This window comes from Mastigoproctus giganteus, chromosome 4, assembly GCF_048544385.1.
Source record: "Mastigoproctus giganteus isolate SK-2022 chromosome 4, ASM4854438v1, whole genome shotgun sequence".
In the NCBI taxonomy this organism is placed as follows: domain Eukaryota; kingdom Metazoa; phylum Arthropoda; class Arachnida; order Uropygi; family Thelyphonidae; genus Mastigoproctus; species Mastigoproctus giganteus.
In genome coordinates, this window is record NC_143578.1 from 90915233 (window position 1) to 90936596 (window position 21364).

The 21364-nt window shown below is 34.0% G+C and overlaps 1 protein-coding gene across 1 annotated transcript in view; it reads right to left on the reverse strand.

The window, feature by feature from the left end:
* The window catches only part of Tbc1d22 (TBC1 domain family member 22), a 122885-nt gene that overhangs the window by 22199 nt on the left and 79322 nt on the right, over positions 1-21364 (reverse strand). Inside the window, exons 9-13 of the mRNA XM_090371674.1 lie at positions 20740-20805; positions 11848-11968; positions 5663-5845; positions 4650-4777; positions 2788-2883 (exon numbers count right to left, since the gene is read on the reverse strand). Of these exons, the coding sequence (XP_090227800.1) occupies positions 2788-2883; positions 4650-4777; positions 5663-5845; positions 11848-11968; positions 20740-20805 (594 nt within the window). The remainder of the gene's footprint in view (positions 1-2787; positions 2884-4649; positions 4778-5662; positions 5846-11847; positions 11969-20739; positions 20806-21364) is intronic.

The window sequence follows — 21364 nt, forward strand, 5'->3', positions numbered from 1 at the left end:
CACAGTTCCAAAATGACGACCTTTAAGGTGGAATTTGAGCTTGGGGAAAAGGAAGAAGTCACATGGACTCAGATCAGGCGAGTATGGGGGCTGCGGAACCACTAGAATACCCTTTTTAATCAAAAATTCAGTCACAGAAATGGCAGTGTGACAGGGAGCGTTGTCGTGATGCAGCAGCCAAGAGTCCGGCAATCTCTAGCTGGACAAAATTAGCCCTTTTTCTGAGTCATTCAAGGACCTCACGATAGTACTGTTGATTAACTGTTTGTCCTTGAGGCACGGATTCCTTATGAACAACGCCTTGACTGTCAAAAAAACAAATTAGAATGGATTTGATTTTCGATTTTCCCATTCTTGCTTTTTTTGGGTGCGGTGAGTTGCTTGTGTGCCACTCTGAACTTTGTTGTTTGGTTTCGGGATCGTACTCGAAAAAAATCCATGCTTCATCACCTGTTAGACATGTTTGAAAATATTTTCATCATTTTCGATGCGTTCAAGAAGGTCCAGGCACACATTCCTTCGGTTTTCCTTTTGCTTGTTGGTGAGATTTTTTGGAATCAGCTCTGCACATATTTTCTGCATGCCCAATTCCTCAGTCAAAATGTGAACGGTTTGGTGATTCAAATTCAACTCACTACCGATCATACATACTGACTGTCAAATGTCAATCAGACCTCACAAGAGCCCTCACTTTGGTCACATTTTCGTCAGTTTTTGATGTGCGAGGTCTTCCAGAATGAGGATTGTCTTCCACACTCTCACAGCCATCCAAAAATGCTTTATGCCACCTAAAAACCTGTGTCCTCGATAGAGCATACTCTCCATAAGCCCGTTTTAATTTTTCATAATTTTCTGTTGCGTTTTTGTTAAGTTTGACACAAAATTTGATTGCATAATGCTGCTAGAGATTTCGTTTTTCTATTTTCACTACTACAAACACTTACACAACTCGCTGTCAAGTCAGACGTGTTAATGCTATCAAGTTTAAGCTTGCACTGAACATCAAGTAAGAATGTACGCCTCGGTTGGTGTCAGAGGCATGGCTATGGTGTTGCCAGTTTTCGAGCCACGCGTTCAGTCTTATTACTTTTTAGACACCTTATATACTTAGATTTCAGAAAATCTTTTGATACAGCTGTACATAAAAGACTGCTATACAAATTGTAGTAATGTGGCATTAAGGACAAGTTACTGCATGGTGACAAACTTTCTTTTTTTTAATTTCTGTGAAAAACAATTTGGGATTTTTTGAATTCTGCTAGTAGTATACCAATATTTCATCTTTCTTAATGGATTGCAATACATATTGTATTTTTTTTCTTAGTTTAAAAAAAATAAAAAAACTAAATATTTAAAAATGCTGTTTTTTCACTTTTATTTAAAAACCAGAAAATATTAATTATTCTGAAAATAAAAAAAACATGGCATATAACATAAAGGTGAAACTGTTGGTTTCGTGTGTGTATATATATATATATTAGTATTCTTATTCACTTCAATTTCAAAATGTTTCATTTTTCAATTTTCGTTTATTTTTTTAAATTTTAAATTTTTCAATGTTTGCAAATTTATTTATTTTTAATTCTTTCAAAAAATTCAGCACATGTGAAGCATGTGAAATTTAAATATTACACATGTTGCTAACTCAGTGAATATTGCTTCCACATTTGCATAATAATAACACATGCGTTATTATTCAAAAATTATGAATCTTTCAATGAATCATTCAAATATACCTCATGTAGGACTGTTAGAACCATTGCTATCATGTCATCAAATTATGTTGCTAGATCACATGGGAGAGTTCTGCAAGTAACCTGAACTAGAAAAAACCCTAGTAGCACCAGTACTCATTAGGATTCCACACTAGTGTTACATGTTAAAAGTAAAACAAATGTGGTGGTACTGACCCTGACAGATGTCATGCAATAACTCTTTAAAAATCATTAAAAAAACCATACCAAGTAAAACCCTGTTTATATTTAGGAAGGTACAGAAAATCACAGATTTTTACCTTTAACCAACAATTAACAAAAGCTTGTTATTTCTGATTGACCTTACAGGCCTAGTCCACCACTCCAGAGTTAATAATAAGAGTTAAATTTGGACATCAAGAGTTAATATTTCATTTTTCAAACAGTATGTAGCCCAACACTGACCTCCGTGGCACTCTACTCACGTTAGTCCATGAAGACTAGCCATTTATACCCACTCTGTCTTCTATCACTTAACCATCCCTTTATCCATAATAGGAACTTGCCCCCTATTGCTAAACAGCTACAGTTTAGATAACAATCATACATATGATACAGTAACAAAGGCTTTACCAAAATCGAAATATATGATGTCAAAATTATACTTGGAATCCAGTTACTTTGTAATAACCCCACAGCAGTTAATCAAACTGATCAAGCAAAATCTTCATTTAACAAATCTATGCTGTGACTGCCTCATGGCTCCACTTCTATCAAGATGATCTAGAATTACTTCTTTAACTATTGACTCCATTATTTTTCCTGGCACAGAGAAAAGTGTAATAATTTGTAATTAACTCATAATTAATATCCTTTATTTTAGTAATTACTGGGTCAGCAATCCAAGTGCTACTGGGTAGCCATTAAACTAGGCTGCCCAGTAGCATTTAGATTGTTGACGCATGGCATATACTATGTTTCAATTCCAAAAAGAGAAAAGAAAAAAAAAAAAAAAAAAAAAATTTTCTACACATTCACTGTTTTTGGCAAAATAAATAATACTACCCCAAAGGAAAGAAGATAAAAATATTACCTGGAAATCTTTCTCTCTCAAGAGCTCTCTGTCCCAGTGAGTCAGAAATGCAGCACAAACATAAAGATGGAACGTGGAAAAGCCATCAGGTTCAGACTATGCAAAATGACATTGAAATTTAATTTAAACTGCAATATAATAACTACTTCTAAATAATTTTTTAACTTACTTAACTAGTTATCAGCTCTACTTTATTTGCTGATGGAGAACCACTGACAAACAAAGTAGAGGAAGGCCAAGAAGATAGAAAGATGATCTATCCAAACCCAAACAAGCAGCATGCTTAATGGAAAAAGAAAATAACTGAATTATTATAAATGTTATAAGTAATAAGAGCCAAACAAAGTAGAGGAAGGCCAAGAAAAAGGTTGGAAGATGATCTACCCTAAACAAAACAAGCAGAATGCTTAATGGAAAAAGAAGAATATAATAACTGAATTATTATAAATGTTATACATAATAAGAATCTGATTATATCTATCTGTTAAAATTAGATAGATACTATAATTTACATAAGATGTATCTAAAGCCTTAAATCACAGTAAATTAAAGTCACATACACAGATTTTCTAGACTAAATTTTCTGACTTAAAATCAAAATTAAATTTACAAATTATATGATTATCTGAAATGACAAATATTTATTCCTTAGTTATAAGATTCCTATAATTAAGCATAATTCACATTCATCTTACTTAAATCTTTTGATGGATTAAAACTGGAAAAAAACCTAAAAATAGTTAAAATAAATCATTTATGTAAAACAGTTATATTTTTGTTCTAATAAGATATAAATATAAAATAGTTTTATAATCAATTATGCTTTGAGATAATGGGTCAAGTAATATTATTTTAAAGTTGGTTTTATATTTCAAAAATAAATGCTAAAAGTAATTTTTATCTGTGAGATATATGTTCAAATAGATAATTAAAATCAACAGTAATGTATAAAACAAACATTTTGGATTTGATTAAAAAAACACTGTAAATAAAGATGACAACTTCTGTAAGCAATATCTGGTGTCAGCAGGTTTGTGGTAAACCTTAGCATCAAATATGCATGTTATTGCAGGCAAGGGTTTAAAATTGAAGAAATTTAGGCAATCCAATCAACAGATTCAAATTACAACAAATTCCAAATAGTAATATACTTATTTAGGTTTACATGAAAATGACAGTATACATTATCCTGCACTCAATGAGATACCATTTGCAGTGGCCTTCTAGAGGCAATATGAATAACAATAGTGTAATAAAGGTTCCCAGTCAAAATACAATACAGAGTCTAACCTCCATTTACAACTATCTTATAACCTTGCTAGTCTGAACAAGAAATAGTGATTCGATGATAGGGATAGTCTCCAATACCTACCTATCAGTAGGATTTTTCTTGGATTTCCTAATTTAACATAGGTTTTTATTCTTTATTCTAATATTTTCCATGTTTTTTTGGTTATCTTATTTCACTTTTATCTTGCTCACCTTTATCACTCACCGACACCCTAACAAAATTCATATCGATTTTTATCAAGTTCTTTATTGCATGCCACTCTCAGAAAAATTACATGGAGTATCCTGACCTTTACCAGCAGTATACTTCAGAAAGTGACAATGAAAGCCACAGTCCTCCATGATGATTATATAAACATTAGATCTAAGATTGGATTCATGTAAACTGTGGCTTGAATAATAGTCTTCTCAATAAATATCAAAATATTCTGCTTCCAAAGATCAGAGTAATATTATAAGCAGAAAAAATAACTCATAATAACATACAGAATGCAACTACAATCAAATGAATGAAAATAAAAAGTAATGTCCATACATAAATAGCTGAAGTATTAGCCAACAAAAAACCTCACCAAATATGTGTCCCAAAGACGAATTGTACAACGTAATGGTATCTCTCTCATTAATAGGTTGTTCATCCAACGAAAAGAAAATTGAAGGTATTCAACAGAATGCCTCTGTAGATGTTCATGAAGAGGACCTAAAGAGACGATATAGCAAATTTTTGTAAAGCAATTAATTACAGATAAAAATTCACATACATTCATACATGAGTATTTGATGCAGTTACAGAAACTGAAAGTAAGAAATCTTTACAAATTTCACAATGTAAAAAATAATGGTGTTTATAAAAATAAATATTAGGTACATCAAAAATGCTGATAAAAACAACAAATATTATTAGTCATCAAGTAAAAACCAGGCTCACCAAAGGATAGGAAGGTTATGCTCTCTCATGTGTTTCACCACCCCCAATTAATGCAACAGATAAACAGAGTGGTATGTAAAAACACCAATTAAAAAAATCAAAATTGCAATCTGTATGCAAATACATGTAGCATACAAGGTAGACTATTGACTAAATGATTAGCACCTAAAATTTTAGACCAAAAAGTCTTAAATTCAAACTGTTCAGTGAGTTATTAATTATTCTATACTTGCTTGCAGGAAACACTTGATGTGTATGTGTGTGAGAGAGAGAGAGAGAGAGAGAGAGAGAGAGAGAGAGAGAGAGAGAGAGAGAAAATTAATGCTCACTCACACACACACACACACACACACACACACACACACACACACACACACACACACACACACACACACACACACACACACACACACACACACACACACACATGTAAGGACATATGAGCAGTTTTTTTTTTTTTAACCCATCCATCTTCAGATCTAATATAAACTTCTTTTAAATTTCAGTGATTATTAAATAAATACAATTCATTCTCATTTATTAACTGTATTAAACATTACATAGAAATCTAAATTATATTTGCAAACTGACCACTTACAAAAATATTAATTTTTAACACAAAAGGATAAATTTTACTAGAATATAAATATCACTAACCATTTATCCTTTGAATAAGTTCTTTTAAGGTGTTCACTTTACTCTGTATTCCAGGCTGAGCAAATGTGTAATTATCTTGAATGCCATCTAATAATTTGGACATACACCAAAAGCTATCTGCTTCAATTTCCTGTAGTGCATCTTTTGACAACCTGGAGACATCATATACCTCCACCTCTTCATCTGGAATATGCAACACATAAAATCAGTCAGGAATAATCCTTTAATCTTTAATATTTTTAAGGCAAAAATAAATTTTAAAAATCACATTTTATATTTATACAATCTAATAATGTTAACCTTTTATAGGTTTAATATAATATAATATAATATAATATAATATAATATAATATAAATGTTTAAAATTTAGTTATAAGACCATCTATTAGCAATCCCTAATGACACTGTTATACAATTAAACAATTACACAATCAATCTATATTTTAATATAAAAGTGAAATTACATTTTTAACTCTAACATTTATCATCCATAAATCAGAACAGAACCAGCTATTTTTTTATAGTAAAATGATGATAGTTGATAATAGACAGTAATACCCAACACTAAACTGTAAAACAACGAGAAGCAATACAGAAATCTGTGTATTAAATAAGCCGGAATAACATATTTTTTTAAAAACTAAATTTAAAACTAATTATAAAACAAATGCTAATTACTGTCTTTACAAACTAATAGGCACTTCATCTGGGACCAACAATCAATGTACAAATATTAAGTAATTAGCCTAATTACTGTTTCTATATACCTTATAACCTACCTTTCATCATCAGACCTAAGTAATACTTAGGCCTGATGATGATGTTTCAAATAATAGCTTTATTGAGTGTGGAAATTTACAAAATATAATTTTCCAAATAAATTTTGAATTTTTGATATTAGAGGGGGATTAATTTTGATGTAGTTTATTTTAAAGGGATTACTAGCTCAACAGATTAACATAATTTAGACAAAGAAGATCATAATTTAGAAGCCTTATGACTAGTTTTCCAAACAATTACCATGTAACAATTGAAATGCCTGTTTTTTGCAACTATGTCTGCACCCCTATACATTTTTTTTTAATAACAGTGATCACCCAAATATAATTTTATTTTTAATAATTTTGACTTTAATAAATTATACTACAGCTCTTTATAGTGACTCACATTTTAACATCCCAGCACATTAAAATGACTTGTGGTAGGTCCAGGCCAATTTCTTATAAACCTGATGCTATTTTACATTTGTTTCAACCTCAAAAGACCAACAAATTTTCCTTACAACCCAAAAATTTCCATAACTCTATCTTGTTTAATTTTATTTTTTACTTTTTTTTTACAATATTCATAATTTCAAAATTAAAGAACACTAATTTATCAAAGCGTGAGCTTTGATGGTCATTCTCTCATCAGTCCAAGCTCACTTGAAGACTGACCGTGAGAAATCACTCACTGGAGATTTCCAATGCACATTGGCAATTACTCATGTTTGTTGGGATAATGAAATCAACTCTGACTAGAAGTTATTTCATTACAGTTTACGTATAGAGTATGTTTATCAATATGGCTCCTATGAAACAAGAAGTTTTGCCAGTCACAGACAAAATTAAGATTTTACAAGCTGTAGGTAATTGCGCGAAGTCTAAGACCAGCAAACATCACTAAACGATTTTCCATTATTAAGTGTACATTGTTCACCATTCTAAAAAAAAAAAATTGGGAAATCTGCTGCACTGGGTAGGATTAAATCACGAAAGGTGCCAAAGCACATGGATCTTGAAAAGGTACTCTTGGAATGGATAATGATGATGCATGCAAAAAACATGCCTATATATAGACCTTTTAAAAACTAAGGTTGAATCATTCATGCATTTGATGGATGGTTCCAGGAATTTAAGACTAGTCGTGGGCTGTCTTTCAAAGAAGTGCAGTCATTGACACTAAAGCTACAAATGAATGGAAAGAGACTCATGACACTGGACTTCTCTCTTTTAAGTTACCACCAGAGAAATGCTTACATTTAAAATTAAAAAATGTAGTGGCAGAAAAAAAAGGCAAAACAACAAATTAACATTCTCCTAGTGGCAAACATTTCTGGTACAGAGGAGCTCCCTCTCTTAATTACTGAGAATGCCCAGAATGCATTCATAATTCTCTGCCACTGAAAAAGCATATCATAATAGATTATTTTAAAGTTTGAAACCAATTCCCATGTCTATAGTAGGCTTCAATATATATTGTATGTAAGTATGTACGCATATGCTGCACATATGTACTACTGTGTACTGTACATACTTGATTTACAAATTAAAATTAAGCTTACGTATCCAACCATCAGTGCAAAGTGTACAATCTTAACTTTCTTGTTTAATACTGTAATACATATTCTAAATAAGATTATACTATATTGTATTAACAGAATTACATTATTAAATGTTGAACTTTTTGTTGTTGTTCTGCTGATTTTATGAGCTATCAACATAACATCCTTTTGGTATAATGACTATTTTTCTCATTCCCCTGGGGAGGTTTGCTACAAAAAGCTTTGACACAAGTAGCTTAACCTTGAAATTACTGCTAAATGAATTCAAATTTAGGTTAAATTAAATTAAATTTTTTACTAATATTTCACTGGTAAAAAAAAATGAAACTTTTTTTTTTCCCCCCATTAAAAATGTTCACTCACTTTAAAATGCAAACTCACAAAGTTATAGTAATAGAAGCATGTGATGCAAGAAAGCAAGCATATGAGCTTATGTAGCATCATAAAAAAAAAAAAAAAAAAAAAAAAAAAAGGAATACTTGGATTTGGATTGTCAGTCAAAATTCATTGCTGTGACAATGCAGTATCACTCATAGGAGAGCATAGCTGGGCTTTTGTATGTAAAACAGCACCAATCGAAATTAATTAAAAAGTCACATAACGGTTTGGAAATTTTTTAAACAGCCTAAAGGGATGATATGCTGCATAAAGGAATAGAAGATGAAAGCTTCCCTCTTATGCCAATAGTAAAAATTCAACACATTATTCACAAGTGCAGCAGGTCAAAAATGTGCAGTAAAACACAGCCATAACATGTGTGAATGGTTAACCAACAGAAGGAACCTTCACTATAATTGAGCAGTACACTACCAGAAGTCAAACTGCATGATATATTAATACTAAGCAGTGAGTAAGAAAAAGCCACAGATGGGTGGGAGAATGAGCAAGATGGAAGATAAAATTCAGTAATTTACACATTTATTGACTATAATTACTCCTGTAAATAAAAAGAAACATTTATCGAATATGCATAGCAGTCATTAAAATTTCATGAAAAAATTATCATGAACATGGTAATTCTGAACACTGAGTCCTATACCATATGTTGTTGTTATTTGGTTTTTAGGAGCATTAGCAACTAAGGCCATATTGCTCCGGGAATATGCGGTGGTCATTCCCTGACCTTTCCGCATCCTCCGTATTTGGTGGTGATGGGCTCGAGCCCCGGTCTAATCAAGAAGCGTGTGCTACACACTGCTGCTCCTTCCCACCTGGCTACGGAGGTGCCTCCTATACCATATATACAAATAAGAGTTCTCCTGGTGGTTGTTGGTATTAGCACATTCAACAATTAAATATCAGGTGAGTATCTGCAATTTTTTCAGTGAAATTTGATTGAATAACAGTTAATGGGTCATCCACAAATGTACTTAAATAATAAATAATGCTTTGGTCTAGGTTAGCCAGAGCACATGAACTACTTTTGTATTAACCTACAACGATCTTTAAAATTAATTAAAAGTTAGTGTTTAGACATGTTTTGTATAAGAATTAAGAACACATACATCATTAAATAACATTAGCCAACAAAAAATATTTTTTGTCATGCCTTCACAATGAAAATGTAATTCTAGAGGAAATAAACCCGCTGATTCCGAAAATCACCATAAAAAGTCTATCACATCTACATCAAAAGGTGTACCAACGTTTAATGTTAAAATAAAGAGATATATGTGTATAATTAAAGTTTGTAATACATGTTACACAAACAACTTGTGTAGCCGAGACCCACTAATTAGTAGGTCACGACTACACAAGTTGTCTGTCCAACATGTCTAATAAAGTTTAGAGACTTTAGGATTTCCATACTTTTTTCACTATGTTTGTAATACAAATGTAAAAAAATATTATACATTCTCTATAACTCATTTAACTTTGGAAAAAATATAAATCATTGCAAAATAGTTATACTTCAATAATATATAATCAGCATACCTGTAATTGTCCTCAAAAATGTTTGCTACTAAGGGATTTTCTCTTATATTGATGCTTACTCTACCTCACAAGGAACCAGCAGTAATTTCCCCCATCATTACAGGATCCCGGCAACCTTGGTACTGCTTTTCCATCATGGAAATATCTTTATGAAACCCCTCCCCTTGTTCATCACTCACATCTTCCAGATTTTTCGGGGAAAATTCGAAAATTTTGTAATACTCGAGTAAATTATACACCAACATTTCATAGTTTTCCTCTTTCCTATTACCCAAAAAACCATGTACCACGACCTTAAATGATCACCAATCTGCCAATTCAACCTCCTTTAACTGGGTTTCAAACACATAGTTCTTTTAGGAGTTTCCTAATTTAGGATCCTACAAAAATTCCTTCCTTAAGTTTGGCATATATTAAATTAGGAAACACACTTCTCAAGTATGCAAATCTGTTACCTTCTTTATCTAGTCCCTTCACAAAATTTTTCAGACATGCTTTCAGGACTTTCTTTAAATCCAACTGAATGAAACACAGGAACAGACAGAAATTTGTTGCCATTATGAAGCAAAGCCTTTTAAACTTAATTTTGAGGCCTCTATGAATAAATGCCATTCATCTGACTTATGCATGATATCTAGTCCCGTTACACCATAAAACCAAAAACAACAACAACAATGCCCAGTCCTTTCAGAAGTCTAATAATGTTTTTGCAAAAACACACAGTCCTCTGTAGCAAAATATTTCAAAAACTTTAAGTCTTTTTCAAAACACTGAAATCTTTGTTCCTGCTGTGAGTATATTCCACTGCTGTAACCTAGAATCTACTTGGAAAACCTTAGCACAGCTTACAAAAATCCTCACCAAAGACACAAAGCATGCTCTCTTCAAATTGTAAATTGTTGCCTTGGAATTTAAACCTAAGAACCATAAGTAGAAGTCTGATTATGTTTTTATCTCAAAAAAACCGAGGCCAGAATCTATTGCTAAAATTAAGAGAATTAGCTTATATCTGTTAAAATAAATCAGCATGTCATACATTACTGGCTAGATTATGCAAAATTGGCATATTTTGGTAAAACGTAACTCCCTCTATATTTAATAACTGACGTGATGTGAAACTATCCTGGTGATTTCTGAAATCTACACATAAAAATTGTATTTAAGTTCTTGGAGGTAAAAATCACATTAGCTAGAATAATTAAAATAATCATAATTATAAGCGAGTTACTTGAGTGCAGCAGAAGGAACTTTAAAAAATATATTTTTGCTAGTTGTATCCACTGTAAATTTAAATAATAACTGATACGGCAAAGCATACAATTTGAATTTTTTTTAAAGTAATACACACATGTGTAATAAGACACACACATACATCTGCTCTATTAAATTTTCTGATGTGCCCATTAGAAATTTTAATAACTCCGATATCATCTGATGTGATTTCCACAGATCAGTGATCTGTGGAAATACAAATCAGAAAGAAAAAAAAAAAAAATTTCCTTATTTTTCAATTTCTCAATAGTCAGTCAATCTGTCATTGGCACAGTAAGGAACTGTACTGCACTATACAAACTAAAATAAACCTGTGCTATAATAAACACTAGTATAATCTAAAGCAGGTGTTGGCAACCCTAGGCACATATGGCAGCAGGTAGCATGGAAAATTTTCTGGGGCTTGCCAATGGCATGCTACTTATTGGAATTGCTTATTTCTATGTTTATTCATTCACCTACCAAGTGGCACACTGTTTATACATCATCCAAGTAGCATACATTACAGTTTTACAGTTAGAAGGGTAAAATTTCTAATCATGATGAAACAGTCTTTGCTTGGAAACACTATGTCAAAGTAATCTTTTCTGTAAGCACTTTACCCCTAAGTTACAAAACTTTACAGTCTAAAAGTAGTAAGATTTAGAACAATTACCAGATGGGACAACTTCTTGCAAAAAAACAACAAAAAAGGGTGTAACAAGATCATTCATTCCCTGGACATATCCACTGGCTGGATGCCTTATAGCCCATACATACAGAATACGTTCAAATGCCTGAAATAAACCAAATTGTGCATAAATGAAATTATTTCATCACTTCAGACTTTTCATTATTAGAAATATAAAAATAAATTAACATAAACTCAAAAGTTTGTATTAAGAGTCAAAGAAACCTCTGTGTCAGTATAGGAACTTATTTACTTGGTACCCATTTGGCCAGGTCTCTGGGTTTGAGTCCTGTTTTACACCAGAAAAATTCCTGATGGCGTTTTCATTCTGGGTTTTAGTTAGTTGGTCTCAGTCAGTTAGTTGGTGTGGAGTTTATCCCAAGAGTTATTCCATTTTTTTTTTTTCTTTCCTAGAAACAGATTTTTAACACATGAATTTAAAGCCTTATGCACACAGGCATGGAAGGCAATGGAAAATCATTGTCATAGACAGTAAAAAAATTTCTCAGGATTAAGAATCCTGATTGCCCATACCTTTGGGCAGAACACCCATCACTAAAAGAATACAAACTTCTCAACCCATGCTATGAAACCACAATTTCACCAGGCACTTACCAAGCTGAGATTGAAGAATCAAAGAAAGGCTTGGGAACCATCTCCGCATGGTGCCCTCTTCATGGAAAAAATAATTAATCCTAAACTTGGAACAAATATCTAGTGTTGAGTAAACACTGAAGGAAATAAAATAAAATATAATAAATAAACATATATAGTCAGGCATGCTACAACAAACGATGCTACAATGAACAGTTTTATCAATAAAATCAGGATGCTACAACGAACGCGGAGGAATACTATCGGCAGACGTAGCACACGTGTGTGCATGACATGTTGATTAGAGCGCTTCCCACTCTAATTTACCGATTTGATTAGAGTGCCAGTTATCATCTTTGTTATTGTTTGTAAGGTTTGGTTATCTGCTTATTTGCCCTTTAGCAGTGAAAATATATTTATAAATTATTCTACTATATAATTTTAGCCATGACAAGGTGACGACAGGTGTTCTGTGGTTGTACCACCCGTGTGTTGCACAAAGTGTCTAGTAATACCTGCACATTATCAGGTGGATGGTCACAGCATCAAATGTTCTTTTCCAGTAGGTCTCAGAAGTGCTCAGTTGGATGAGATCAGGTGAGTTGAGAGGACATGAGAGAATGGAGAACTCATTGTCTTGAAACCAGTTATAAACCTGCCAAGCCTTGCTGCATGTCATTTGTTGATATATGTTCTGTTGTTATATATGCCAGAGTTGTCTGCATGCACTGTCATCACAAAGGGATGTACTTGGTTGGCAATGATAGAGGCAAGCATTCCCATCAAGCTGTTAACAATGATCAGAAGACCCAGAATATGTCATGAAAACAGTCTCCAAACCATGCCATTACCTCCTCCAGCCTGCTGAACACCAACAGTGAATCCAGGTGCCACAGCCTCATGTTGCTTTCTCTGCAGATACACCCACTACAATGATAGAGTTGGAAATGGGATTCATCAGACCAGGCAAATGATTTACACGTTGGTGGTCCAGCGTTGGTGCTAACATTCCCATGCAAGGTGCAGTATCATGTCTCACAGGGAGCATGGGTGTCTGTGACAGCTGTTGACTGCCATAGCCTCTACAAGATAATGTTTGGCACAGAGTCTTATGTGGGTCTTGGTATTCCTAAATTATACTGGGTGGTTAGCTGGACCACAGTGCTGTGTCACTTGCTGTATTACAAGACAAGACACATGACACTCACCATGGGCATTAAAGCTACACATGGCTGTCTCACATGAGACCTTTGGCTAGTTGGTCAACCACTGTTGAGTCATTAGCATTAGTAGAGGCATATGATGCAAGAAAGCAAGCTTATTTAGTATCAGCCAAAAAAACCCCTTCCCATTCCACCCATCCATTCAATCCAAACGTTTGTTTAATTCAGCTTTAAGTTATTTAAGCTGTCAACTTCCACACGACAGATGGAAGTCTGTTCCAGCAATCAACCACCTGCTGGCTTAAGGCAAATTTCCACACATCTATTCTACTACTGTCTTTCCTCAATTTGAATTTATGTCCCCTCAGATGCGGAATCTGAGCAAGAGGAAGAATCCAATCAGCATTCAGCTTGCTCAAACCATTCAGTCTTATACACTTCAATCAGACCACCTCGAAGGTGCCTAGTCTCCTGATGGTGCAATTTGCAGAACTTAAGCCTATCTTTTTAACAGCAACCCTTTGTTCCACTCAGTAATCTCATTGCGCTTCTCTGTACTTGTTCTAATAGCTCAGCATCTTTCCTAAAATGAGTCCTCCAGATCTGTATGCAGTCCTCAAGGTGTGGCCTGACCACTTCCTTAAACAAGAGGATAATCACCTCCTTATCCCTGCTAGAAAAATTCCTATACAGTAGACTCTCGATTTTCTGGGATAGATGGTAAAAAAAAAAAAATCCTAGATAATCGATTTCCCAGTTAATCCAAAAATACAGAAGTCCCTGCCATACGTAAGAGATACGTTCCAGGACTTCTTATGTAAGTTGAGTTTTGCGTAACTCGAGAATGACTAATAACATATTGCTACTATATTATTATTGACAAATCTGAATTCAGCACGATACTTGTTAATGTTTGACCATTTTTATACATCCTTATTATTTTAATTTTCTGATCCGAATCAATTGTTTTCTTTTTGTTGGTAGATTTACTAGTACTGCTGTCATTTATTCTCTTAGTCGGCACCACAATATGGTCAAAATGAAATTTTCGGTAAAGAACTTCACAGGGTTAAGATGAAAACTCACTATCATCACCCCACATGAGCTCACATTTTACTAAAACACATTTGTGGAGGTCACTGCCATAAAACAATAAAATAATTTGCACTTTCCATTGGACTTTTCTGTTAGTGAAATATATTATAAATGGGTAGTAAACTTGATATTATTGCATTTGCGATAATACCAATAGCTGGAATTCTGTGGGTTTTTACGTTATTATAGTGAAATGTGTCCCCTTCACTGAAATCTTCAGTCATATAAAAAATACAAAGGTTGGCAGGGTTGTTAAGGACACTACTGACGCTATACTGCTGCAACAGGATCTGGAAAGGTTGAGCAGATGGGCTGAGAGGTGGCACATGAAGTTTAACATTGACAAATGTAAAGTACTACATATGGGAAACAGCAACCCCAGAGCAACATATCAACTCTGTGGTACTACACTGACAGTGGTAGAGAATGAAAAGGACCTGGGGTAATTGTGCAAGCAGATATGAAGTTCTCTGAGCAGTGCAGATGGGCTGCAAGAGTAGTTCATGGTGTCTTGTCAATGATATACAGGAATTTTTCTAGTGGGGATAAGGAGGTGATTATTCCCTTGTATAAGGCAATGGTCAGGCCACACCTTGAGTACTGCATACAGGTCTGGAGGCCTCATTTCAAGAAGGATGTAGAGATGCTGGAACGAGTACAGAGAAGGGCAACAAGATTAGTGAATGGAACAAAGGGTTGCTCTTACGAAGAAAGACAAGTTTTGCAAATTACAGTGTATGGAGACTAGGCACCAGCGAGGTGATCTGATAGAGGTGCATAAAGCCTTGAATGGTTTGAGCATGCTCAATGCTGATGGGATTCTTCCTCTTGCTCAGAATAATCACCTAAGAGGGCATAAATTCAGATTGAGGAAAGACAGATGCAGGATAGATGTGCGGAAATTTGCCTTTAGCCAGCGGGTAGTTGGTTGGTGGAACAGACTTCCATCCCTTGTTGTGGAAGTTGATAGCCTAAATAAATTTAAGGCTCAGCTGGACAGGTATTTCGAACAAACGGAGGGATGAAATGGAAGTGGGGTTTTTTTTTGGCTAATGCTGCATAAGCTTGCTTTCTTGTATCATATGCCTCTACTAATGCTAATGCTAAACATAAATAAATTTTAAGAATCTTCTCTTCTTTCCTATTTTTTTGCTTGTTACTCCGTATCTCACTTGTGCAATTTGTGCGTGCCATGATCGTCATTATTCATTGCTTATTATTTTTTTTTTGTTTGTTTTAAATTTTACAATCCTAAAAAAAAAAATCGGGTGAAAAAAAATTTGCGTAAGTCGGGGACTTACTGTATCAAAAAATGTTCAGCAACCTACGTAAAAAGTGTGATGATAGATAAAAAAAAATGAAAAAAATGTACCACGCACTACTTGCGTGTCCAATATGATGCTTCCCTTTATTTTTTACGATGTCCATTTTAAATCTAATAGCTTCCCTTTATTTTTTACGATGTACATTTTAAATCTAATAGCTTCCCTTTATTTTTTAAGTTGTCCATTTTAAATCTAAAAGCTTCCCTTTAATTTTTACAATGTTGCATATAGTTTGGTCACCAACATTATAATGGTTCATTAAAGATTTAATGAACATTTTCAAACTTTTGAATAATTTCAAGTTTTTGTTTAACTGAAAATGCAACTCTTTTGCACTAACCGATCATTTTTGTGATTTCTAGACAAAAAAAAAATATTTACTATAAAAATTGACATCCCTGATATAAATAATGGAACAAAATTTGTCTTTTTGCAGTGCAATGGAATGCAAGAATCGACGCAATGCACTAAAACAAACTAAACATTTCTTCTCTTTTTTTTGTGTGTGTGGTGGGTGTGAAGACAGCAGGGTTGCGAGATAATAGGTACATTATCTCCCAATGACGACTTATAACACCACATCTTGTAACTTATTTACAACTTGCAAAACATCTGTTTATACCTATTCTAGTTATTACTTGAATTTTATGATTTCTGGTTGGTTTTTTTTTTTTTTTGTTTTTAATTTGGAGTCTTGATCCCGGTAAACAAGAGTCTGCTGTATATCATTGACAAGGCCCCATGAGCTACTCTTGCAGCCTGTCTGCACTGCTCAGAAAACTTCATATCTGACTGCACAATTACCTCAAGGTCTTTTTCAATCTCTACTACCCTGAGTGTAGTACCACACATTTGGTATATTACTTTTGGGTTACTGCTAACCAGTGCTTTTTTTTTGGGACAGTACGGCATACCAGCACCTTTATTAACAGTGATGTGTGACATTTGGATGCAGTACACTTCAAAATTTGTAATTTTCTGTAATTTTTTCACATATTTATCTGCTATTCAAATAAGCTTAAATTTATTTAACTAAATTTGCAATTTTTGCTATATAAAAATTTGCGTTTTTGCTATATAAAAATTTGCATTTTTACTATATAAAACTTTATAACCATTTTTAGAATCTTATATTACTCAGTTGGACATCTGTTTAACGAACTACTTTATAGGGAATTTTTTTTATTTAGGATTTTTTTTTTAATTCCCCTTGGTAATTATATTTAAAATAGTTTCAGCACTTAAAATAATTTTGAGAAAAGAAAATTTTCATATAATGAACGGATTAGGAGAGACTTTGCACAGCTCAATATTATACAACTATCAAACAAATACTAACAGCACAGCTAGGCAACTGACATCAGTCCTCTCATCGAGTTGCAAGGTAACAACTCAAGTCTATGAATGAGTTTATTGAGATCAGCTAAGCAAAATAAAATTCTTCTTTTTAAGCGTCATTAGAGAGCAGCACCTCTTATTTTTGCTGATTCACTGGGTCTGAATATTGTCTCGCACAGGTCAATAGCACATGGCATTATCAAATTCAACAATAGAGTTGGTCTCAATGATTTCTTTTATAATGTCTCATCAACAGAGGGAGTTTCCGTTTACATATTAAACACAGAGCGATTTGATTCTGCTCATCACCAGAATAATAGAAGCCATATTTAAAATATTCATTTTGATAATGTCATTTTTTTTTTTTTTTTTTTGGTTCTTATTCTGGAGTTGATTTGCTCATAGACAGACTTGGTGAATGGTGGTGATTACACTCACCACTTGGTCTGTCTTCGACAGACTCGACTTGTCTTTGTGTCTTTACTCAGGATGTTCTGTTCTCTCTGTAGAATCTAACTTTCTCTTTGTTCCTCTTACTAAAAAGTTATCCATGATTGGACAGTGTGAAACATGAAATAAAAATTAAAAATGGTTATGCATAAAAACCACCATGTCTCTCCAACACAAAGCATTTCTGGGACTCTTTTTCTACTGTACATCCGTATTTCTAAGAGTGGAAAATAGCTAAAAATTGGCTGTATATTCACTTCAATATATTCAGTATTCAGTTGCCTAGTAATTTTTGTAAACAACAGAACTCGTCAGTGAATGATTACTGTAAACGCTCATTTTCTCCCCTAAGCTGGAGATGCAATAAAAGAGTATTTCAGTTGAACACTAGTTACAAACAGCTACCACTGGAGAGGAATAAGGCTACCATTCATTAAGTGTAGTACATTAAATTTACAAGGTAAATTTTTGCAAACAACAGCAAAGTAACTTTTTGTAAGCAACAGCATATTACATCCTCTCATCAACTAGAAGTTACACTTAGGACAGCAAAAACTGCTACGGACTAAACTACATAAAAATATACATGAACTGATAAGTGATTAATGGAGAAATCAGGTGACTTCACTTCAGCATTATGATAGGCCAGACAGTTTGGTTTTCATGTAATTTTCTCAAAACACAAATTCTAGGGCATCAGAAATAAATAGACAGTAAAATCAGTAAAATTTTGCAATTAGCTGATAAATATTTTACTAAAAACTTTTCTGTATGCAATGCTCAAGGCACTCCTTGGTACTGCTCATGGTATCTCCAAGGATACGCATACCTCCAGTTGAGAACCGCAACTCTAGAACATACACTACTTTTAGTTTGGGGTAGACTGTAAACACAAAGTTCTAAATTGATGCTTGTAATTTTGTTTCAAGACAGTAAATCCAAATAAAGAATCCCCACCCTGCATTCAGAGTACCCTATTATCCTCTTCATACTGTGAATTTAGTATAGCAAAAAGAAACTCATTCCAAGTGCCTCCATCACTGCAAGCCATAAACACCATGAAGCATCACTTCTGTCCATATTACAGCACAGCATATAATGTACTTGAAAGGCTAAGTATCCAGGTTATGGTAAATTTTTACAAGTGGAAGAAAAGCTTAAAAAAGTACTGAAATTATTTTTAATCCATGTGGTTACTGATTGGTTAAGGATACTCACATCTTAGAATACCCCTAGGACATTAAAATATTGGAGGTGAACAATAACATATGGTTCAGTTACAATATTTTGTTAACATGAAAGCAACAATACTACAGGTAATATATTATTTTTATAATTTTTATAATATATTTCTATTAAGAGATAAATTGTACACATTTCACAAAATGGCAGTTTGATGTAATACCCGAATTAAAAAATTCAAACAGCAAAATCTAACATTTAAAAAATTATAAGAAAACTTCAGAGAAAGTTGGTTTAACTTCTTACCTATTAATTTAACTTCTGTTCCGGAGAAAATAATGGAGTCAGTGGCTAAAGAAGCATTGCAGGATCATCTAAACAAGACTGCAGTTATAGTTCAGACACAGCATGGTTTTGGTTAAGGGGAAGTCTTGTCTAACCAATTTGAACAGATACTACAATGTGATTACGAAGAAACTGGACGCAAAAAATAATTTTGATATCACATACTTGAATTTCAGGAAAGCTTTTGATACTGTTGCACATGAAAGACTGCTGCACAAATTGGAACATTATGGCATTAAGGGCAAGTTGCTGTTATGGATAAAGGGATGGTTGAGTAGTGATAATCAATGGACACTACTCTTCGTGGACTAATGTTATTAGCGTACTACCCCAGGATTTGGTGTTGGGCCCATTTTCTCTTTTTATCAATGACATTGATGAAGGTTATCAGGCTGAATGTGTAAGTTTGCAGATGATACAAAGATTGGTAGGGCTGTTAATGACAGTATGCTACTGCAACAGGATCTAGAAAAGTTGAGCAGATGGGCTGAGAGTTGGCAACTGAAGTTTAATATTGACAAATGCAAAGTACTGCATATGGGTAGCAGTAACCCCCCCCCCCAGAGTAACGTACCAACTGTGCAGTACTACATTCAGGGTAGTGGAGAACGAAAAAGATCTGGGGTTATGTAATAGTGCAGTCAGATATGAACTTTTCTGAGCAGTGCAGACAGGCTGCCAGAGCAGCTCAAGGAGGTCTCGTCAATGATATGCAGGAATTTTGCTAGCAGGGATAAGGAGGTGATTATCCCTTTGTATAAAGGCAATGGTCAGGTCACACCTTGAGTACTGCATACAGGTCTGGAGGCCTCATTTTAGAAAGGATGTAGAGCTGCTGGAAAGAGTACAGAGAAGGACAACAAGACTGGTGAGGGGGATAAAAGGTTGCTCTTACCAAGAAAGGCTTCAGTTCTGTAAATTGTAGTGTCTTGAGACTAGGCACCTGCGAGGTGATCTGATTGAGGTGTATAAGGCCTTGAATGGTTTGAGCAAGCTCAATGCTGATGGGATTCTTTCTCTTTTTCAGATTCCACATCTGAGGGGCATAAATTCAAATGGAAGAAAAATAGTTGTAGAATAGATGTGCAAAAATTTGCCTTTAGTCAGCAGCAGGTGGTTGATTGTTGGAACAAACTTCCATCTGTCATTGTGGAAGTTAATAGCTTAAATAAATTCAAGAACTGGAAAAATTTTTGAAGCAAAACAATGGATGAAATTGGAAGGTTTTTTTTTTTTTTTTTTTGGCTGATGCTGAAAGCTTGCTTTCTTGCATCATATGCTTCTACTAATGCTAATGCCATTTTCACTATTACTAATGCAAATTTTATACTTTTATTATGCTACAGTTGCACAATAAATAATACATTCTATACTCTCACACTTACCTCCTGTACAATTTCTTGTTGGAACAATGGAACTAAAGGACTCATTCTTGGAACATCAATATGTATCTGATGAAGAAAACAAAAACTGTTTACTGATACTATTCCAAATGATTCATAATAGAAAGACTTGATTTCAAGAGCTACAAAATTACTTACTGCAGCTGTTTTGTGTGATACTTACAAGGTATCCTGCAAGTCTCCTCTCAAACAAAAATAACTGTACCCCTTTTTAGCTGCAGATTTAGAATGGCATACAATGGCTAATACACTCATGAGCTAAAATAGCATAATTACCACCTACCTAATAGCATGTTGGTTTGCCATTCACCATGATAACCATTTGCACCTGGCATGACGTAGACTCCATGAGATTTCAGAAAGTGTTCAAGTATCTTGGACCAGCTGGACAGAAAGACATCCCAGAATTCTGCAAAGCGCTGGAGTGACCTGGCAAAACATTCCCCAAACCACGTTGCCACTGCCACCAGCCTGTTTTCATACAACCATGCAGTTTAGTTGCAGTTGCTCACCATCAAATACACACCCATCCATCAGCATGGTGGAGCTGCAATCTTTATTCACCAGACCAGGTGACTTTTCCGGTCATCCAATGTACACTGCAGGC